The following is a 23,020-nucleotide window of genomic DNA, read 5'->3' as shown; positions in this document are numbered from 1 at the left end:
CCCCATTCATGCATCAGTGAGTAGTTAAGTGACAACATCATCATCACCATTTAAGGACGGCCATTGCAGTTACCCAATTCTTGGACCACTTCCTCCATTGATGGTCTTTCTATAGGACATTCATGAGCGCAAAGCCATGCTATTCTTGCTAGTTTAGTCGCTTCGTGTTCAAAGAACCGACCATGAAGGTTCGAGTCTATGAAATCTTGGTACTTACGAGTTTCAGCTCCTAAACGTACCGAGCTGGTCACCTTTTGTTTACCCGAAAGGAGTTGGAGAACGAGTGTCCCGAACGCGTAAACGTCGCTGTCTTGGTGAAACGACCCGTGTTGGCATATTCAGGTGCGAGATAACCCATGGCAGCACCGGCTTTGAGTGAACCAAAGACAATGTCAACGGTGAGGATGTTGTGTAAGCCGGAATCTGAAAGTAGGGGATTAAACCGGTGGTTGACGAGCACTTTCTCGGCTGATATGTTTTGGTGAACGAGAGCCGGTTTGTTTACTTTGTATTCATGCAAGTATGCTATCCCTGTTGCAACAAACATGTCTAGTTAGCTAATAGGAACCACTTAAAACAAGGCAAAAAAACATAACTAGAGACCAACCTTTGGCTATACCTTTAACAATGGAAACTCTAGTAGACCAATCTAGGACTGTGCCGTCACCATCCTTTACGTCGAGATACTGTAGCAAATTTCCGTTAGGGATGAAATCATAAATGAGGAAGCACCCACCGCGTGCTTTTGAGCAACAAAATCCTCTTAACCGGACAACATTCTTGTGTTTCAACGATGCTAAAACATTCAATCCTTTCAAGAACTCGGAATCATCTGATTTACAACTAGTTTTGCTAATGCTTTTAATCACAACAGCTGATCCATCTCTAAGGAACCCTTTATATGTAGCAGCAAAGTTACTTTTTCCCAACAAATTCGACTCCGAAAAGTACTAAGTTGCAGTCTCTATTTCTTCTAAATTGAACCTAAAACTTTGCCAAATTCCACTATCCATCTAGAGCACAACGAGGAATGCCAAATTCCACTGTCCAAACATTGTATTTTCTTAGCACAACTTGATCAGTATATAAATACAACAGTTTCAAAATCTTGTGTATCATTCAATAAAATACATCTATGGTATCAATAAAGGAAGGAAGAAAACATCATGAAATACAAACAAGATCTTACATGGATCAAATGAGAACTTCTTAATTTTTTCTAGAGGGACATCAAGGACTCGCCCTGGCCCTGTATGGATGGATATATGTTGTGAGATTGTAATGATTTAGATATAAGGAACAGCAAACAAAGACGACATGAGCCGATGATTGAGCCGAGGGAAATGAGTAATAAAATGAAGCTTACCAAGGGGACTCATTTCATCTAAACCCTCTGAGTGCACAACTAATGCTCTTTTCATGCCAAACCGTTGTAGTGCTTTGGCCATTTTGAAGACCTACAGTCACAACTCATCTCAGTGATGAATTCAAAGGAGCAAACTATCAAATTACATAACAATGCAAGTACTTTAACATATGTCTTTAACTCTTTCGAGCAACATAGTTAAACATAAGATCACATGTATAGCACCACTCCAGTTTTAATGTGCTCAAGCAACTATGCATGTATTACTATTTTCCTTAGTAATATCAACAATTACTTTTATTATCAGAGAGGTTAATGGACACAATCGTGGTTACAATATCTACTACTCAACTTCCAAAAGAAAGCATGAGTCGTAATTCTAATAAAATCCTTTTACTACTTCAACGAAAAACTTAAAAGAGAAAAGGCAGAATTGTTTCGACATAAATTCGCCACAAGCATGGGGATGCAAATCATATGAACCAAAGTATAAAGTTTATGCTGTAAATTGGTATAGCCTCAAGACTTTGTATTACATCTCAATTTCGTAATGGACTCAACTAATATGATGCCAAGAGGAGCACCATTGAAAACCTAACTTGAAAGGCTAGTCTATACCCAGATATGTAAATAATAAAATTATCTTGGTAAGAGAAAATGAATGAAACAAAGGATCAAGGCCTGGGAATATAAAAGCATGGAGATATCCATATATGTAAATAATAAAATTAAACTATACCCAGATGCATCTCTTTGAAGACGATCTGCACCCCAAGCCAACAACATACGAATGCAATCAAGAGAGCCCCCTCTAGCAGCCAAATGAAGAGGAGTGCTTCCTGGGAAACTGAAAAAAGCAACAAATTTTCAGTCATTTTTCCAAGCAATCATTCTATCCATCTGACAAAAAAACCAAAATAAATACAGATACTCATGAATTAGCAACTTAACATGAATTATTATTACCCATATCGACCAGTTGATGCACAAACAAGAGCACCATTGTATAACAGGATATGTACGCATTCAGGCTGCTTCCGGCGTGCTGCTAAGTGCAAGGGAGTGGCTCCCCTCCCCTGATATCAAATCCAACAAAATATATACATATAAGGACAAATGAAAATAGAGATCTCTATCCAAATGAATCAAAAAAAAGTCAAGCAATCTTGAAAGAAAAAAAAGACCACCATGAAACAGCAACAGGGCTGAGCGGATGAAGAAGAAGAAGCAGTCTACTAATGAGTGATGAAGAAGAAGCAGTTGTGGCGGCCGAGAGGAAGGAAAAAGTTATGGAATCAGAAGAAATCAGAAGAAGCAGCAGAAGGGTAAAACTGGGTAGAAGAAATTGGGAGAACTTAATACGCAGCAAAACTGAGCTTTTCTTCCGGAATAGAAATCAGTGGATTTTAAGGATTAGGTCTGTAATGTATTAGACCCGTAATAGCAATACACTAAACCAAATAAAGGATTAAAGGGGGATTAAGTGGGGCCCACCGATTAGGGGTGTAATGGCTATGCCAATACACCCAACCAAACATGCTGTAAGTGTTAGCCTCTTTATTATGCTTAATTATAATTTTGATTCTATAATCTTTGGTTGTATACAGTTAAATGGTATTTTACATTGTTAAACATAATTTGCATATATTAAAAGGTGTTAAAAAGTTAACATATGCTTTAAATTTGCCTGGCTATTCTTTTTTTCACATTATAAGAAAATGTCAAATTTTTGTTTTGATCTCTATATTATGTTGAACTTTGAATTTAATCCATATATTTTAATTTTTGATGTAATTTAGTCCATCCTCTTTTAACTATATTAATTAAAATGTTGATGCCAAATTTTTTTTTAAAAATATCAATTTATTTTATTATGACAAGTTCAAATTGATATTAATTATTAAGTAATTTTTTTATTTCAAAATATTAAACTAATGAATTTAATAAAAAAGATTTAATAATAATTATGATTTAAATTTTAAAATTTTTAAAAACAAAAGGAAAACTAAATTCCGAAAATACAAATATTAAAATCTAAAATATATTTTAATCATCAAATTTTAGCTCTATGATTTTATATAAACAAATAATCAACAACCTCCCCCCGGCTTTCCCGTTCTATCTACCAATTTCAAAGTTTAAGCAGCTTCTTTTTATCTACGCGCACGCCCACCGGTACACTCATGGACTTTCAGTCTCTGTTACCCAGCGATACGCCAAAACACAGTATCCCTTCAATTTCAACTCCCAATTTTATTTTCTCCTCTAAAACGGCTTCTGCAGATACAGAAAGATATCCTGGTATGGCGACAGCTGATTACTACTCTGCATCTGTGAAGCAAATCCGATATCCATATTGGCATCCAAGTAATTATAAGCGAAATCCAGGGCATTATTGTTGGCCATTCCCAATTCTTCCTTCCATTTGGGAACGCTTTGAACCTCAGTCATGAATTCCCGAGACACCGCATGTTCCGAACAGCTCGAGTCCGTGTGAACCCTCGGGACCGACTCCGACGAGTCGAAATACACGTAATCGTTACCAATCGCCGTAGCTGCCGGCGGAAATTCACACGTCTCCACGCCTAGTGTCCCAATATCCGGCTTACTCTCCTCAATCTCCATCACGCTAGCTTTTTTCGTAACGCTTCCTCGCGTTGGTTGTTTTTCGATGCAACCTTTCTTATTGTAAATCCGGCACAGCACCCAATCGTCCAACTGATGGAAAAGAAAACAAAACATTTGATTAATTAACTAACTACTGTTATTATTATTAATTTAATTGGAGTTATAATTGTTTGGTCTGCTTTTGTATGTTGCTGGACCACACTGTGTACGAACAGCGTTTTCTTTGTGTGGTTCAAGTAGGGTAAGGTCACTTCGCCTTCACGTCCCAGTCCAAACAATTATCATGCATGTAAATCACCGCTTTACCCCTAATATTTTAACCACTGAGGTGAGAAAGTGTATTTGTATTGTACCCTTAGGCTGTTTTTCTTGCGAACCGACCGGTCCACGTCGGCTAATCGATACTCATGCATAATCCAATTAGTTTTCTCTCCTCTCGGAGCTTTCCCGGAGTAAAACACCAAAGCCTTTTTAATACCGACCGGTTTCGGTTGCCCAATCGGCTTATCAGCTCCGGTTGCCTTCCAGTACCCAGACCCGGCCGCACGGTTCGGCCTTAAACCGTTGGGATATTTCCTGTCTCTCGGTGAAAAGAAATACCACTCTTTCTCACCGTACAACGCCAAATCTATAAATTACAAATCAAATTAATATAAAACCATACGAAAAATAAAAACGTTTTCCGGAAATTAAAGAAAAGATCAAAAATTACCAGGAAGATCCCAAGGATCGTATTTGTAAAGATCGAGTTCGGCGATAAAAGGGACGGCGATAGACTGAGACGCACATTTACGGCACAGATAGTGCATCACCAGTTCCTCATCCGTTGGATAGAACCGAAAGCCAGCGGGTAACTGTAACTGTAACTCCGTTGCAGTCATTTTTTTTTCTGACGTTTTTAACCTTTCAGGTATACCTGACCACTTTTTTTTTTTTCCCTCTCCTCTCTCCAATCTTTTATGTGGCGACGGCGCTTGAAACTTTAGACATAAGGGAGAAGGAGGAATTTATAGGAGAAGAAGGAGGGACACGTGGCGTAGAGAGATGGAGAGTGGTTCTAGAATCGACGTGGGTGATGAGGTTTTATTGTTTTAATTCATGGAGTGATGAAAGCATGAAGGGACACGTGGAGGAGGTGGAAGTGAAGTGCGTGCGTGTGGACATCTCACGTGCGCGTGATTTTGTCACTGCTTACGCTATTTATTTTGGACGGGAGTTCTCAGAATTAAGCAACATAACACAAAACGACCCTGGAGATTTGTGTAATGAGATGGGTATGTTTTTTTCTCTCCATATTTTCTTAGACTATTTTTGAAGGGTTTAGGTTATGAGCCGACAGTTTAACCGTGGATTCGGACTAACAAGTCGGCTCGCTCGCCCAATCATCGCTATTAGCTGAGCTATTATTTTGACTCCGCAGTGCACCTGTTTTCGTGCCGGCGACGAATGCCCTCCAAAAATAAAAGATGGATAATTCCGAAAAAGGAAATTAGCTTCGCTCTTGCATGCTGGGTGGTCCATCTGATTTTAGTTAAGAATATTTACTGCACCCGAACTTGATTGATATAATAAAAATTAATTTTAAACTTAAAATTAGTTATAAAATATAAAATTTATTTAATATTTTATTAATATATGAATAATAATAGAATAAGGGTCTTTTTAAATGTACAATATATTTATATGTGATTAATATAAAAATAGAGATAATTGTGAAATTAAATATTATAACAATATTATAACATGAGAACATAAAAAAATTAAACGCAAGTTATTAGAAATAAACACTTATTCAAAACGCATTAAATTGTCAACCTACACCAAGTTAAAACTTAAAAGAAAAAAAAAGAAAAAGAAAGTACCATGACTCGACTTTGCTGATAAACAAATTACTAAATAATATAATTAGTGTTTATGAAAATAAATAAATAAAATAATGACTTCAAAACTTTCTTTACTGAATACCTATTGATTTATTGAATTCAGATATGATTTAAGAACTAAAACATATTTGAATTAGTATCGCAGTCGTATATATTCTTTTGAAAATTGTATTTATGATTCAAATGAGATTTAAAATTTTATTCTTTTAGTTTATATTAAAGATAATGACATAAAGTATTTCAAAAAAGATAATGACATGAAGTTGAACTTTTTTTTAACTACCAACTATATTATTAGTATTTGTTTGAAATTTCAGTTTATATTATAAAAATATTTTTTTTTCTTAAAGAAATAGCTTCTTTATGAAGAAATTCGTAAAATAGTCTGTAAGTAATTTTTTTTAATGAGACGTTTTTGACCACATGAATGATGTTTTTGTAAGAAAAAAATCTTTATTAAAATATCGTAGATGCATGTTTGAATCTACTTATTGTTTGAATTTTCTGACTTCGTTCTCCGCTTAGATATTGCTAGTTGTAATATTTTTATTAAATGAATTTATAAATTGAAAATATATTAAATAAATCTTTGAATTCTATCACGTTATTTTAAACATACCTTTTATACTTTTATTATACCTAAACAAGTCTTTATACTATAATTGGTACTTGAATAGAATAAGTTTTTAAATTTTAATTGCCACCTAAATGAGCTTTTTAAAGTTGAATCACATGTTTCAAAGTTCAAACATAAACAAAATTAGTTTGAATATTTTTAGTTTATTAAAATATTAAAATATAAAAAAATTCAAAATTTGATAGCAATGTTATTGGACAATGAAAACGAAAATTCGAGATAGAATAATTAAAACATAATATAGAATATATATTTATATAAATAACATAAACAAATACATAAATTTTTAAAAATTCATAGAAAATTTAGGATTGGTATGTTATAAATTATTTTTACATTAAAAAAAGAATTTTATACATAAACAAGAAGATAATTTTTGTTTGTTGTATCTAAGCTTTTGTACTCTATGGTTACTATTACATCTCATGTTGAGTTAATTATTTTTTGGGGTTTTATTATAGAATAAATATTTAAAGATTAAAATATATTTTAAGTTTTTATATTATGTCAAAAAATAGAAGTATAAAGATTAAATATTATATTCGAATGTACTATAAAGACTAAAATTCATTGCAGCAAAATTAACTTTTAGCGGCGTTTTTTAAGGTCTTTAGCGGCGCTTAAAAACTATTTGCGGCCTTTTTACAAGCGTCGCAAAAAAGGTCGCTATAGACAGCGCCACTAAAGTTTGTGGAGTTTATTTAAAAAAACGCCGCTAGAGGTCTTGACCTTTAGCGGCGCTTTTCCCACAAACGCTACTAAAGGTCATGAAATTTTAAAAAAAAATAAAATATTATAAAAGTCATGAAAAATATAAAAAATTTAAAATTGAACCTAAAGGTCTATACTAAAACTATTTTCTCCATCCACGAGACTTAAACCCTAAACATTACTCAAGCATGGAGCTACTTAGACCTAAAAAGTTATAGGTATGTGTATTAATAGTACCCTATTATTCTCACCACAAATAATAAATAAAAATTATTCTGAGAGTCAGTCAAAAGTACCACAAGCTCCAAAACTTAAAACCATACAACAAGAACCAGTTGTAAGATCTGGTTGTTTTCAAAGGATTGTCCCACAAATGCAGGGCAAATTTTTATGAAGCAGAAGCAAGTAGCAATTAAATATAATAATAGTGTATAAATAAGTACATAAATAAATAATATAAAGTGCAATTCTTGGTAAATGATATATGCCTCGAAAGGTAATAAAAAAAGAAGCTTTTGTAGGCATGAATAATAGCAGTAGTAGCTGTTGCAGCCACAGCTGCAGGAGCCATTTTCTCCATAGACCTCAATCCAAGTATGTGTTCTTTTTTTTTATCACCCCTGCAACCGGAGGCTATCAAAGCCCTCCAAAGATTTTCTTTTATGTTTTTTCGAAAATAAAAATCGAAATTCCCCAGATTTAAACACCAACATCACCAATAACAAATAGTAAAAGAAAATCCAACATCCCCATTTGTAAAAAGGAAAAGAACAAAGGAAAACAATTCGGTAAATTCGGAAAATAACAAATAGTTTCAATTACTTGCTGGCCCACCATGAGCACTGACGGTTGATCCCTCATTGTTGAATAGCTGAGGCTGATTACTGAAGTCCCCATATGATGGTCTACCAGCATCAGAATCTTCAGGGTTACTTGCACCACTCTGGTTTGCAGCTCTCTGATCCAATGAAATATTCTGAACACGAGCTGCTAGTGTATCCTGACCAGACTTGGTAGGGAAATGAACAGAAGGCGGCATTATCCATCGCATCCAATCAATCCGCTTCCTTACTTGGTCACCCTAAAATGTGAAAGCAAAAGTGATCAAAGCAAACCATACCACATAATTTTAGTCCTATCTTCTAACAAAACTATTAATTAAGCATAAAAAATAAAGATGCATGCAAGTCTTGATGGTTGATAAGACCAGGCATTTCAATATTGATAAAACATACATCCCAAGATTATCAAATATAGAAAGTACCTGCACTTCCACAACTGTTGAACTTTGCAGAGCATCCGTTATCAGCTGAATATTATCAGTCAAAAGTGAAACCTGAAAAGGAGAAGCCATAGAAACTATGCCGCGTTTGTATAACAAGCATTAAAATTTAGAAAAGAAAATTGCTTTGGGAAAGCAAAATCACTACAAGCTTATCCAACAACAAATTTCTAAACCAATGTTGTTAAGGGCGCAAGATGCACAAAGTGCAAAGAAAAAGCACGTTTATGTGGGATGCCTGTAAAATAAGCTTAAGATGTACAATTCTGATTAAAAAACACAAAATTGATTTGGTATTATCTACAAAACATGCAATCTTTTTCTTTTAGTCATGTAGGTCAATATGCACTATTATCTCCTTGCCCATGCTTCTTGTAGAATACTCAAATACTGAGAAGTAGAGAAGTTGATATTGTCCCCATTTTTACTAGCAAAGAGAATTTCAACCATGTAGACATTTTTTATGAATATTACCCTACAAAACAGCATGCCTAGGTGCATCTAGCGAGTGCCTAACCAAATGGTCTTGGTTATAGGGACTTGACGCTCGATGTTTTTTTAGGTTTGACGCTCTTTGTTATTCGACACAAAGGCACAAAACCAAGAAAATGATGCTCACTACCTGATCTGGAAAGAAATGGCATAATCACAAAAGCTCAATTTCCAGAGGATGACGGTAGATCACTACTATATATAGGACTAGCATCCAGAAGATGATAGTCGGTGCATTGTTATGTTCCAAGTCTGGGATCAAATCACCATACAATTAATAGAGAACTCAAATTTGAAGAAAGGTTTTTCCCTTATTTCAATTCCAAATTTTGCCTATGGTTGTTTACATTGGAATGGATTTACTGAAACTTTCGACTCATTTTATTCATTAATAATATTCCTCTTAAATAGAGGTTTACAATTTAAAAAACAAGACGCAAAACCACAATTTCATGTTCTACCATGAAAAAGAAGATAAGAAAGCTAAGTATACTAATTTATAAGGAAAGTTTATTTAAACTAACAAGGGAATTTTAAGAAATAAAAATGAGACGCAAATCTCAAGAAAATCATAATCAGATCTCCTAACATGCACTGTGTTATACCTTAGGCAAAAGGTTCAAATGTGATATGATCATTCCAATAAAACTTACGAGTCATAATATGAAATACTGGGAAAAAGTCTTCGAGTAACATTTAAGACAACATGCTAAGAGAAAGCATATGACAGAGTACCTAGAGACATTCTTTGATGTGTTTCAACAAGAACTAGCAGCAGGTGTGAAACTGAAGACTAGGTTTCTCAATTCTTTGAATTTTAATTTATGTTCTTGGAAATAGAAAAATAGCTTGAAAATCCAGTAGTTACGTGTTTCTCGAATTTTAATTTATAGAAAATTTTGACAAAACCTAAAGTGCAAAATTCCACAGGCTTTCACAGTTTTGAAATTCTCTTAAAACACACAAATGACAACTGCATAAACTTCAATTAAAATAGGTTTGCTTTTAATGATAACCACATAACTTGCCTCAACAATATGACAGAGAAGTCCGCAGGTGCAGATGTTATAAACATGCATAACGCTAACAGATGAAACTAGCTCTGAGCACAGGAACTACACAATCAGGCATGAAGCTAGCTCCACATTCTGAAAAAAAAAACTCACCTTTTTGAAGCCGGCTATTAATTTAATAGGAACCCAGCCCTGGTCATCCATGTTCTGCCTCAAGTAGGTATCCTTAATTAGATTTTCATTACTGCAACAAAGAAACAGGCAGTTAGCTTTGTGGGTGACATCAATACCAAGATATGCCCGCTGAATTAACGAAGTTGACCTAAGTCACCACGCAAACAAAGCATTACCTGAAATAATAATCTATCTGATTCACTATACTAGCATGCAACTGATTGTCATGAGGCTCAGGGGCTGGGAAAAACAGACTGCAGATATAACAGACTGCAGATAAGTGATCTTGTTTTCCATGTCTTCGAGAAGCTTCTCGCGTTCCTTGAGAAGAAGGGTTTTAGCATCAATGCTTTGAATTGTTTCTTCGATAACAGATTCTACAATCATATTTACAAAGCATCAAAGAATTGAAGATTACGATTAGTAATTTGTTTCTAATGAAGCGTTTATCGTTAAAAAGAAATTGAGAGGGAAAATACCCAAACGAGAGAGCTTTAGCTTGGCGTCATCCAAATGGGAAATTTTGGGGCAAATTTTGAGAGTAAAAGGAGATGAGAAAGAAGATGAGAAGCGGGTAACCAAACTTTTTTTTTTCGTTGTAAGCGGGATTTTGAAAACGGGATAAAAAATAATAGTGTTTTGTGGCGTTTTTATTAAAAACGCCACTATAGTCCAATTTTTTTGTATGCTCAATTTTGATTTTTTTTCATTTTTAACATATTTTTTCCTATTTTTTCTTATAAATTTTTTGTGCTGACATTATCATTTTTTAGAAATTTTTTTAATTTTTGAATATTAAATTTTTTAACTGAAATATGAACTAAAATATTAAATATTAAATTTTTAAGTTTTAAGTTTTTTATTTTTATTTTTTATTTTTTATTTTTTATTTTTTTACTTTTTTGAAGATTTTTTTAATTTTTAAATTATCATATAAAATACAAAAGGAAACTTTAACAGAAATAAAATGAAATCGATGAATTAAAAAAATACAAAATGACACAGTAATACAAGTATTATTCTTTTAGGTATAGTCCGCTTTAGTTGTTTAGATTTTTATACAAATGGCATTTAATTATATATATACACCTAAATTTTAATAGAAATACATCTTAGAATTATATATGAATTTCGGTTTAATGTGTAATTGTAGACGTGAAATTCTAATTGTGGTTTAAATGTATAGTTAAAACTTTAATTTTGATTTAATCATATAAATTTTAAAGAATAAATACATCAATATATTTTTCTATTGGATAAATATAAATATTTATGTATGAAATATATAAATATAAAATGATGTTATATCAATAATTGAGTTAATAATTTACAAGAACTGGATCAAATTAAAGTTCATGTATACAATTGCACACTAAATCATTGTTAGAAAAAGAAACATTTATCGGGGATTTTGGATTTTAAATTGGGGAAAAAGGGGTGATTATTTTAAAGATTCGGATTAGGGAAAATGGGGAAATTATCTCTTACATAACCATAAATCATAATCCTTAAACCCATAATCTATAAACCTTAAAATAATAACTCATACACTTTAAACCCTAAACCTTAAACCCTAAACTATAATGATAATTAATTCAATATTTTAAAATTAATACTATCTCTTTTATAATTATATAAGAAAATATTTATCATATAATTAAAAAACACTAACTAATCTAAACCCTAAACTCCTAATCCCTAAACCTTAAACCTTAAAACATAAGCCCTGAACCATGAACCCCTAACCCTTAACCCCTAACCCCTAACACTTAAATCTTAAACCCCAACCCTTAAATGACCTTTAAACCATAATCAAATACATTTAAAACAAATACATTTAATATGGGCCTCTTGTCCAAACCCAGCCCAAAATGAAATTGTTAAGCCTGAGCACGGCCCGGCCCGGCCCTTATTAATTTTTTTAACTTATTTAATTAAATAAAAAATTTTAAAATATAATAAATCATCAAATACATTTAAAACAAATATTAAAATAAGAAACAAATAAAAAATGATATTAAAACAATTATTAAAACAATAGACAAATTGAAAATATAATAAAAAGTGATTATATTAAAATTAAAAATAAAATATCAATATGATTAAAAATAAATATATATATTTAGTATATAATTCGGGCCGGGCCCGGGCCAAAAAAGTTTTACCCGAGCCCGACCCATTTTCTAAACGAGCCTCATTTTTTTACCCAAACCCATATTTTGGGCATATATTTTTACAGGGATTATATGACTTTTAGCGGCGTTTTATCGAAAGCGCCGCTAATGTTCTAGTTTTTAGCGGCGTTTTACCAAAAGCGCCGCTAATGCTCTGGTTTTTAGCGGCGTTTTACCAAAAGCGCCACTAATGCTCTGTTTTTAACGGCGTTTTACCAAAAGTGCCGCTAATGTTCTGTTTTTAGAGGCGTTTTAACAAAAAACGCTGCTATTGCTCTATTTTTAGCGGCGTTTTACCAAAAACGCCGCTATTGCTTCGTTTTTTATAATTTTTGTGGCGTTTTTTGATAAAACGCCGCTAAAGCCCTATTTTCCTGTAGTGATTGAAATTTAATCATATTCCTATATCATGCAAAACTAGAAAAGAAAAGATGACCCACATATCAACAAATGAAGGTCCAAATATAAATATATATAGATTAAGAAATTTATTAAGATATAAATTAAAGGTTACGGTTGATTAGACTAGGGATATTAAGGCTAACTATGCGATGGATAGTTGAAATGGGTCAATTGGTATTTCTGTAAGGTAGAAAACACATTGGAGGGCACCGAAGTTTGTACAATAGAGCACCCTTCTATGCTCAAGTCAGTAAGAATCTAAGAGAAAACTGAAAGAATGGTACAAGGTTGTTAAATGGTCATACTTGATCTACTCCATAATCTCAGTAATTATTATAGATCTCTTTGGGGTTGTCAAAAGCTGTGTGAATCTAAGTGTCACTCTTTATTGGCTAGTTTATTCTTCCATTTTTTTAATGGGGGTTAGCCCATGCTTTATTTTGTTGGGTGACTAAGCTGATAGAGTTTCTTGTAGAAGCTTATTTGGTTATCAGTTGAAAGGATTTGTGGTAACACAATGAAAGGTAAAGAGAATACTAAGCAAACTAAAATTCATTCTTATTTTCATATCTGTGGATGAACATACATTTATACACTTGATTTTTTAACTGTTGTATAACAACTTAATTGCAAAGTTGTTATTAACAAAATTCTAGAGTACCTGTAACACTTAACTAATTTGTGAACTCTAACATTCACCCATCTACCTAATCTTCGAAACTCGTAAGGGCTGTCGAAGTTTACAAAACTACAAAGCAAATAACGTTTAGTAAGAACGTTAGCAACTTGATCACAGGCAAGAACTTCTTTGGCGATAGGAGACCCATCAACAACTTTCTCACGAACAAAAAACAAATCAAGTTCAACATGTTTAAACTTTCAATGTAAAATCAGATTAGCTGCTACTGCCATAGCACTCAAATTATCACACCATATTTTTGTTGTATCAACAGATGGATACTGAAGTTTACACAACAAAGACATTAGCCATGTAACATTTGTAGTGGCGGCCACCAGCTCGCGATACTCTGCCTCAGTGGTGGAGCGAGACACAACCTGTTACTTTTTAGAACACCAAAATAGATACAGTACTCTATAATAGACCGTCGATCATCAAAGTATAACCCCCAATTAGCATCAGCTTATCCAACCAATGATAGCCTCTCAGACGGTTTGACAAGCAAACCATAATCAACTGTACCACACAAATAGCGTAAAATTCATTTGAGTGCCACAAAATGAACATTTGTGAGAGCATGCATGAACTGATAGATACGGTTCACAACATAAGCAATGTCAGGCTGAGTCAGCATGACATATTGCAAAGCACCTGCAAGGCTACGATATTCGCCAGGATCATCAATCAGAGTACCCATAGTTTTGGACAGAAAAAAAGAGCTAACCATAGGTGTATGAACAACCTTAGCATGAACTAGATGACAACGATCAAGTAAATCAAGTACATACTTGCGTTGACATAGATGAAGAGTTCTGTCAGTCAAGTAAGTGACCTCAATACCCAGGAAATAATGGAGACCCCCCATGGCTTTAAGGGAAAATTTAGAATGAAGTTGTTTAACAAACACATCAATATCAGGAGCTGAACTCCCTGTAATGATAATATTATCAACATATACTAACACATACATACGAGCCACACCAATAACACGTATAAACAAGGAATCATCATATTTGGACCCAACAAAACCTATGGAAAGAAGATAGGATTTCAACTTATCAAACCATGCTCTTGGAGCTTGTCGTAACCCATACAACGCCTTCGTTAATCAACAAACCAAAGGTCACCCATCAACATCATGTTGAACATATCTAGGAGGTTGATGCATGAAGACTTCCTCGGTGAGCTCACCATTAAGAAATGCATTATTTACATCTACTTACCGTAGCTGCCACTGCTGGGACACAAAAATCGATAGAATGGTTTGGATGGTAGTTGGTTTAACAACAGGACTAAAATTTTCTTGAAAATCACACCTTAGTACTTGAGAATAACCTTTCGCTACTAATCTTCCCTTCTAATAAGCAATAGTGCCATCGGGATGTTGTTTAATTTTAAACAACTATTTACAACCAGTTGTCTTTGTAACAGCCTAATTTTCAGTGGTGTCGGAAATGGTGATTTGAGATCACTAAATTCGACAAATAAGATTGAACAAGATAGTAATTTAATATTTATGAGGCAAGTAAGAATTTAGAAGAATTTGTGAAATGGTGAAATTAGTGAATTAAAAGAATTTATTAGGTCAAACGGGTCAAAACCGAGGTATCGAGACCTCAAAATTGAAAATCAAGCTATAAATATTTTTATAAATATTTATGGAGTGTCATTGAGTTAGTATTAAAGTTTCGTTAGAAAATTTTAACGTTTGGATGGCTAATTAATTAAAAAGGACTAAATTGAAAATAGTGCAAAATTTGTTAAATTGTGAGTAAATAGCTTAAGTATTTAAAAAGATGGATTTAAAGAGCAATTAGACCCAAGGTTAATGGCTGGACGGTTTGGGTATGAAATAAGCAAGAAAACAATGTGAACAAGGGGTAAAATTGGAAATAGCATAAAAGTTAATAGTTAAATAATGATGTAATTGAAAAATCTAGACATTTCTTCATATTTTCTCAGCCAAAACGCCATAGAAGGTCTGGAGAAAGCTGGTTTTTCATATTTTTACATCATGTGAGTTTAATTCTTGCTTTTTCTTGATAATTTTTATGTTTTTATGACTTTTACAATTAGGTCTACTTATAGAATTCATTAGTTTTTGATTTTATGGGTGAAATTGGAAGTTACCCTGGATGTATAAGGGAAGTTTATGATGAATTATTATGAAATTTAAGTTCTAATTTCATATTAAGGTGGTTTTATTAAGTGATTTTGATAGGAAATGATATTTAGGACCTAATTGTGAAAAAGTTGTGAATTGAAGGTTGCTGTTGAAATTCAGAATATAAAACGTTTTGAAATAGTTTATAATGATAAAATAAAGTGTTAATTGAGAAAAATTAGTTCAATTGATGGGTGAATTGAGCAGGACTAAATTGTGAAAACTATAAATTTTGGGGTAAAAGTGCAATTTCAAAATTTGAACAGCATAAATTGTGAAGTGAAATAGAAATCAAATAAATGCTAATGAGTAGAAATATTTTATATTATAGATCAAGAATCCAAAGAAGAACGAGGAAAAGAAAAAGTTGCGGAATAGTCCCTAAATTTCAATATCTTCTACAAATTAGCCGGGTAAGTTCATATGGTTGAATTTAGATGTTTATTTGTGAATGATTGAAGTATATAATGTGTTATTATATACGAATTTGTTGTGGGATTGTGTAGATTTTGTTAATGAAAGAATAAATGTGGAAATGCAAATTAGGAAAAACGCAGGATTGAGTACGTTCGTATCGTGACGTGTGATGAATTGACGGATAAGACCATGGTTGTTCCATGGCAAAGTGTGAAATGTAGGTATGGTATCATCCATACTGAGCTGTGAAATGTAGGTATGGTATTATCAAATCCATACTGAGTTAAGAAATGTAGGTATGGCATTTCCCATACCGAGTTGAAAAATGTAGGTATGGTATTTCAATAAGGAAAATCATACTGAGTTTTGAATCGTGGCATTGAGCAAAGACGTACTCAATTTCGTAAGCCGTTTCCTAATTTGATTATAAGGAATAAAAGAGAAGTGATCCAAATGAAAGAGATTGAGTAGTTGTTACTGTTGAGCTCAACTATGTGAATTATTATAACAATGGTTGTGAATCGCAAGAAACTTTAGTAAATGTTTTGGTATTGTTTGGAAATATTATGTTTGGTAAGCATTATTTTTAAACCTATGAACTTACTAAGCTTCAATAAGCTTACTTGTGTATGTTTAATATTTTTATGTAGATTGACTTGAAGTGAAGTGGGTAGATCGGATCAACACAACAAAGCACACTATCCAGATCAATTCCGATAGTTTTTGTTTTATGTTTGAAGATTTATATGGCATGTATAGAGTTTAAATGAAATGAAGTAAAGATGTTATAAACTAGTTAACAACATTTTGTACTAAAACAGTTTTTGGTTAGTAGCAGTAGTTTGAGTTTGAAAATTTACCATAAATTATGAAAATCTAATTATAGGTTGAATAAAATATGAAATTAAATCTTATTGAATCTAGTTTCACATAGAAGAGTAAGCAAAAGGCTTTCATATCAGGAGATATTTGAATTTTTGTGAGACAAGGTCAGAGTGATTTTGAACTCCCCTGTTCTGATTTGTAAAAATCATTAAAAATTGTAAAAAATTAATTAGGAGTCATAATATATATGTATGGCTTCCTTATTGAGTCTATTTTTAAGAGAAACAAACGGCTTGGTTATTTGAATTCTATACATGGAGAAATTTGGTTCGTAGTGCACAGGGGTCAGAGCAGCCGAACCCTGAAACAGGGGAGACTTCAACTAATAAACTGTACTAATTGGCCCAACCAAAAAATTCTAGAAAAAAATTAGTATGTAGATATATGAGCCTAGATTCGGGGAAAATTTACGGATTTGGATTTCGAGTTTTTTAACTCGAGATATGATTTTTTTTTGCGTCTGTAACGCAGTTGGACAGCTTGTCTGGAAAGTGTGATATAAATTGTTTGAATTTGTTTAAGTGCTCAAATAAGTTTAGTAATGCCTCGTGCTCGACTCCGGCGACGGTCTCGGGTAAAGGGGGTGTTACAGTCTTTCTTCCTAGTAGCAAAAGAACTAACTCCCAATTGCAATTATGAATTAATGCATCATACTTAGCTTGAGTCGTTACACTCTATCTCATGAGGAAAAGCTTCATCAATCGTACGAGGCCCATGTTCAGCGGTTTCAATAGCTAAAACTTTGGGTTTGAAAATACTAGCTTTGGACCGTGTCACCATATGATGTGTATTCCCAATAGGTTAAGGAGGATCTACTACAGTGGTGGAAAAATTTGGTGTAGGAGAAGGGGTGTTTCCAAGTTGTGGAGAAGGATTGACCATATTAGAAGGAACTATTGGTGTGTGTGATGGAGTAGTAGTATAATCCAAGCGAGACGAATCACAAGGTAAAGCCACGAGATTTTTTGTATTCTGACAAGGAAAACTAGAAAAAGGAGACTACAACTGTACAAGAGGAACATACGTGGTAACACAATCATTTATTGCGGGAGATGATAAAGGATCCTCAAGATATAGAAACTTGCTTTCATAAAATACCATGTCGAGAGATGACAGCCTTTCCATCAAGCGTAAGAAATTGGTAGCCTTTACGATGTGGACTATATCTGAGAAAAGTGCACGGCTGAGATTGAAACTCTAACTTATGTTTATTAAAAGGAGGAAGGTATGGAAAACAACAACAACCAAAAATGCGAAGATGATCATAGGTTGGCGATTTTCCATAAAGTACCAAATATGGAGTATTACCTTGCAAGATTGGAGTAGGTAACCGATTTATGAGATAAATGGCACAAGTAAAAGAATAACACTTGAATCGTATTGGTAAGTGCGCTTGAGCAAGGAAGGTGAGACCAACCTCAACAATATGTTGGTGTTTCCGTTCAACCACTCCATTCTGTTTCGAAGCATGCGGATACGAAATCTGATGAATAATCCCATGTTGTGCGAGTAACGACGTGAAAGACCGAAACTCACCACCCTAATCACTTTGAAATTGTTTAATGTCTTTCTTAAATTATGTTTTAACCATTTGTTGGAACTAACTAACAGTTAATTGCTTGAGATTTACGTTGAATGAGAAATAACTAGGTAAAACGATTAAAAACATCAACAAAGGACACATAGTACCAATTACCACCACAATCAATAGCTGCAGGTCCCCATCAGTTTGAGACAACTAATTCAAATGGCATAGTATACAAAGTAGTGGAATTAGGAAACGACAACTTATATGACTTTTTTTTTGACATGCAATACAAACATGTAACACCCCTATCCCGTAACTATCGCCGGAATAGGACAAGGCGTTACCGGAAATTAGAAAACAGATCTTAACAGTAAAATTTTGAACATTCTCTTGAAATAAAGATTATTTATTTAAATAAATGCTAGACACAACCAGAGATCGAATTTCAAACTTATAAAGTTAAACATCCAAAAGATGTCATATTCGCATGGCTTAAATACGTTAACCAAAATATCTTTCCACTATTAGTCTATTCTATACATGCCTTAAACCTTAATGATATACAAACTTTATCTACTCACATGATAACTTGATAGTGTGATGAAATCTCCTCGACTTCCAACCCAAGCAATTTCTCTGAAGCCCTATAGACATAGGAAAAACACACAGAGTAAGCTTTGAAAGCTTAGTAAGCTTTAAGCAAATAAATCATTTCAATGATTATGGAAATTCCATATCACTAATCCGAATTAAAAAAAAAATCTCAATTACATATACATTCATAGTACTCTTAAGTTCATATAACCTTATTAAATAGCTTCACTTATTTATATTTACAAATAACTTATGACTATGATTTTAAATTCGTGTGATAACTGTCAATTCATTCGTATGAACAAAACTTGCACATATCCATTACATACCAACCACAACATGTCATATTTTTCCATGTTTGATTCATGGAACCACAAGGTCACATGCCAAGCACATATAGCATATATTTATCTGTTATTTATCACTCCTCATTTTCACATGGACTACATACATCTGACCAAGTTTATTCAACGTTCACAACATAATCACATAACCACTACAAGCTATCTTTCTGAGCAGCAGTCACTAAATTATTTATAAATGGAGGTACAAAACTCCAAATCATGTGCCGTTAATTTTTACTGAAAATAGACTCATATATCTTATATCCCTAAAATTTTCAGAATTTTTGGTTTGACCAATCAATACCAAATTTTTCTTAAATTTTTCCCTATTTCACTGTTTGACTAATCTGACCATTCTTCACTATAAATCAGATTTCTCATTGTACAGAATTCAAAATATGTTCTCGTTTATTTCATTTGAAACTAGACTCATTAAGGAGTCTAAAAATATAAATTTTATCTTATAATCATCATTTTACAATTTAAAATGATTTTCTAAAAACAAAACAGGGGATTTCGAAGTCATTTTGACTCTATCTCACGCCACTTCAAATATCTCATTATCTACAATTCTTTTGTTTACACGGTTTCTTTTATAAGAAACTAGACTCATTAAGATTTAATTACATAATTTATTCAGCTTCTAATTCAATTTCCACAATTTATGGTGATTTTCTAAAATCACGCTACTGTTGCTGTCCTAAGCAGATTTATTACAAATTTGCTCTTTCACACATTCCTTGCATTCAAATTATTTAAACATGTATATCATGTCATTCAAGATCGAACTCATATAAAATAGGCATTAAAAATGCTTCACTATCAACTTTAGTTCAATTGAAACGAATAAAATACAATATCATATTCACATTTAATTTTCCATGATCGTAATCACCTAAAAATAAAATCATATACTTCCACAAACCTTTCCACAAGGACCAAGTTTTTATATTTGAATATAAACATAGAACCACTTCACATAACTTCACACATTTACCGAATGTATCACGATCACATTTATAGTCATAACACTTATTCAAGATGCACCACTTTGTACATTTATAATTTAATTCAAATCAAAATCGCATACGAGTACATGATACATACCTGGCCAACTTAATATGTAATACACTTTCAATTTGTCATCTTAGTGTAGGATCTTGTAATTGTATACTTTTATCAAATTCATCGGCACTTGGCTTGCTAGGTATAAAACCCGAAATTATATTACCAGCACAAAGCCTGCGGGACTTTAGCCCGGATACATTTCCAGCACGAAGCCTGCGGGACTTTAGCCCGGATACATTTCCAGCACGAAGCCTGCGGGACTTTAGCCCGGATACATTTCCAATGTCTTGAATATTTATTCACATGTTAACACATTTCACATAACATATCACATTAGTAATTCAATTGCTTCATTCGAATATAAGCACAAAATGTACACCTACCCTTTAACTTTCGGTTCAATAATCATACACAAAGAACACATAATCTTTTCACTATCCCAGTTTCACTTTTAATAACCATTCGGCTATATGCCATATTCACAAATGATTTCACACACAACCTCGATCAAGTAGGAACAATAGTCACAATTCATCTATTATACAAATATCCCATTCTTTGACTTTGTTTCATAATAGCTATTCGGTCATCACATATATACCATTCAATTCACATTCGACTTTATACAAACAAGTACAATAAAATTGTACACACATATTACACACTTTCATATCATTACTTAATAGTCATTCGGCCACATTATATACATAAATCATCCATTTCATATTCGGCATTATAGCCTAAATTCAATATACTTATTGCAAATCGAACTTGTAAAGGTCAAATAATTACTTACCATATTATATAAAATCTTAAGCGCGCAGCAAATCAAATTTAATTACTTAAGGACTTACCTTGAATGTCATTGCACAATTACGGATTGATTAATCAACTACTTTTGCTTTCCCCCTTCCCGAATTTAGCTCCTTTTTCTCTTGAGCTTAATTAAAACAAACAAATAAATATTTATTCACCTTAATCCATCTCATGATCGAATGCCTTTAAGCTTAATAATAAAAATCCTTTAACAAAGTAACACTCAACCAAAACAAATTCGATTATACAACTATATAATTTAAAGCATCAATTATGCTTAACTAAATGTTAAGCTATAATCAGAATCACTCAGACATATTTATGGTCAAACATAGCAAGAAAACTAAATAGGCTTTACTAGCCACACTTAGTTCAATTATAACATAACTTCACTTACTTATAAGCATTCGGCAACTTGATAATTAAGTTAATATCATGGTATCGTAACTCAACATTTATCAATATGTCATTAGCAAAATATGCTCATGTCAAATTTACTCCCAATCACATCTCAAAATTCAACAAGCTTAGAACTCATCTAATAATTAAATTCCATTTCAAAGCATCAAAACATTATCAAATGTATACTCATCTTAAATGACCGAATGCACATTAACTAAGCACTTAACAATTTTCTTTAGCCATTAAACTCATTCGGCAATGATAAGGACAAATTTAACAAACCTTAAATTTAACTTATAATTGTACATATCTCATTCAAAGCATCCACACCAATTTATTATCCAATCAACCATAGCCGAAAACCTATCATACAATTAAAACCCTTGTTCAAATTATTATTCACTATAATACTATGGCCGAATCCCTCAATTAGCTAACATAGCCTCTTGTATTCAATCTAAACACGTATATACAACCTAAATCCCTCTTTTAACACATAATTCACTATCTTGGAACTCATTTTCTAACTAATTTAACTTAGTCCAAAGCCGAATGCTATTTGAGCATTAAGCTCATGTTCTTTTCATTATTAAGCAAGTATTATAACTCAACTAACTTCATTAGCCGACTACTCAAGCTCATTTGAGCCACATATGGTAATTTAGTTTGTTCATACTCAATTAGAAACATTTCTCCTTACAAATTATCAAAACATACACAATGTAACCCATTGAGCTCATGACCGAATGCTTCATGCATCACAAACACAAAATCATTCACATGGGTCATGTTAGGAGCTTCAAAACCAATTTAAATTTCTCAAAATCCAAAGAAAAACATATGAAATCATACCTTAATTCCCAACACAAGATGGCCGAATGCCTTAGGTGTTCTTTCTTCCATTTCTTGTTTAGTTTCGTCAAAAGGGGAGAAAAAAAATGAGAAACTTTGTTTTTATCACCCTTTTTCTATTATTAATTCATGGTTTTCTAATATAAAACTATTTAATATTATTTCACTAATATACAATACACAAAATGCCAAATTTTTCATCATCATTGCCGTCCACTATAATCATAATGGCCCATTTGACATGCAAGTCCTCTATGATGCTATCCATATACAATTTGGTCACTTCAACTTTTACCTATCACATTTTTATGGTTTATTAATTGAGTCCCTTTTTATAATTTGACATCCAAAAAACAAAATTAAAGCATCAATTTTTTTAATTTATTTTTTTTTCACACATGGAAATTCACATAATAAAACATAGAAAATTAATTTAATCCTTTCTTATTAATTAAACACCCAAACGATCACATTTTCGTACGAAATCTTCACATATGCTAATTCACATA

The 23,020-nt window shown here is 32.8% G+C and overlaps 3 protein-coding genes and 1 long non-coding RNA gene across 5 annotated transcripts; all 4 read right to left on the bottom strand.

Moving 5' to 3' along the window:
- Positions 1-1,171: 1,171 nt before the first annotated feature.
- Positions 1,172-2,572, bottom strand: LOC107902492 (putative E3 ubiquitin-protein ligase XBAT31). The gene is made up of 5 exons (XM_041091405.1): positions 2,554-2,572; positions 2,333-2,442; positions 2,106-2,213; positions 1,367-1,457; positions 1,172-1,249 (listed from the first exon to the last, which is right to left on the bottom strand). The coding sequence occupies exons 1-4, from the start codon at positions 2,554-2,556 to the stop codon at positions 1,418-1,420; spliced, it is 261 nt and encodes an 86-aa protein (XP_040947339.1). The 5' UTR covers positions 2,557-2,572; the 3' UTR covers positions 1,172-1,249; positions 1,367-1,417.
- Positions 2,573-3,391: 819 nt separating this feature from the next.
- On the bottom strand, positions 3,392-5,008 carry LOC107952041 (NAC domain-containing protein 2-like). 2 transcript variants are annotated; one of them, XM_041079252.1, is made up of 3 exons: positions 4,707-5,008; positions 4,348-4,598; positions 3,392-4,084 (listed from the first exon to the last, which is right to left on the bottom strand). In XM_041079252.1, the coding sequence occupies exons 1-3, from the start codon at positions 4,873-4,875 to the stop codon at positions 3,632-3,634; spliced, it is 873 nt and encodes a 290-aa protein (XP_040935186.1). In that variant the 5' UTR covers positions 4,876-5,008; the 3' UTR covers positions 3,392-3,631. The 2 variants fall into 2 exon arrangements, with proteins under 2 accessions (XP_040935186.1, NP_001314524.1); NM_001327595.1 differs by having other exon boundaries at positions 3,632-4,084; positions 4,348-4,622; positions 4,707-4,875.
- A 2,831-nt stretch (positions 5,009-7,839) lies between these two features.
- LOC107952042 (la-related protein 1C) lies at positions 7,840-10,809 on the bottom strand. Its single transcript, XM_016887283.2, has 5 exons — positions 10,666-10,809; positions 10,363-10,563; positions 10,166-10,256; positions 8,490-8,561; positions 7,840-8,306 (listed from the first exon to the last, which is right to left on the bottom strand). The coding sequence occupies exons 3-5, from the start codon at positions 10,214-10,216 to the stop codon at positions 8,040-8,042; spliced, it is 390 nt and encodes a 129-aa protein (XP_016742772.1). The 5' UTR covers positions 10,217-10,256; positions 10,363-10,563; positions 10,666-10,809; the 3' UTR covers positions 7,840-8,039.
- A 7,987-nt stretch (positions 10,810-18,796) lies between these two features.
- LOC107952652 (uncharacterized) lies at positions 18,797-22,578 on the bottom strand. The gene is made up of 3 exons (XR_001698879.2): positions 22,512-22,578; positions 21,296-21,381; positions 18,797-19,079 (listed from the first exon to the last, which is right to left on the bottom strand). It is a non-coding gene; the product is annotated as an uncharacterized lncRNA (long non-coding RNA).
- Positions 22,579-23,020: the final 442 nt, after the last annotated feature.

This window comes from Gossypium hirsutum, chromosome A02 (assembly GCF_007990345.1).
Source record: "Gossypium hirsutum isolate 1008001.06 chromosome A02, Gossypium_hirsutum_v2.1, whole genome shotgun sequence".
NCBI classification, from domain to species: domain Eukaryota; kingdom Viridiplantae; phylum Streptophyta; class Magnoliopsida; order Malvales; family Malvaceae; genus Gossypium; species Gossypium hirsutum.
The sequence above is the reverse complement of the archived record's forward strand: the minus strand, read 5'-3'. Positions and strand labels throughout refer to the sequence as shown.

Bases quoted from the DNA above. Each gene is read 5' to 3' on its own strand.
- LOC107952041 (NM_001327595.1), bottom strand. From the start codon at position 4,875: ATGACTGCAACGGAGTTACAGTTACAGTTACCCGCTGGCTTTCGGTTC. The intron at 4,623-4,706 runs GTAATTTTTGAT...TGTAATTTATAG, and splicing joins CGATCCTTGGGATCTTCCTG to ATTTGGCGTTGTACGGTGAG. The intron at 4,085-4,347 runs GTACAATACAAA...CTTTTCCATCAG, and splicing joins GCAAGAAAAACAGCCTAAGG to TTGGACGATTGGGTGCTGTG.
- LOC107952042 (XM_016887283.2), bottom strand. From the start codon at position 10,216: ATGGATGACCAGGGCTGGGTTCCTATTAAATTAATAGCCGGCTTCAAA. The intron at 8,562-10,165 runs GTGAGTTTTTTT...TCTCCTTTTCAG, and splicing joins TAATAGCCGGCTTCAAAAAG to GTTTCACTTTTGACTGATAA. The intron at 8,307-8,489 runs GTACTTTCTATA...TTCACATTTTAG, and splicing joins CAACAGTTGTGGAAGTGCAG to GGTGACCAAGTAAGGAAGCG.
- LOC107902492 (XM_041091405.1), bottom strand. The intron at 2,214-2,332 runs GTAATAATAATT...TGCTTTTTTCAG, and splicing joins GCATCAACTGGTCGATATGG to TTTCCCAGGAAGCACTCCTC. The intron at 1,458-2,105 runs GTATAGTTTAAT...TTGTGACTGTAG, and splicing joins CTTCAAAGAGATGCATCTGG to GTCTTCAAAATGGCCAAAGC.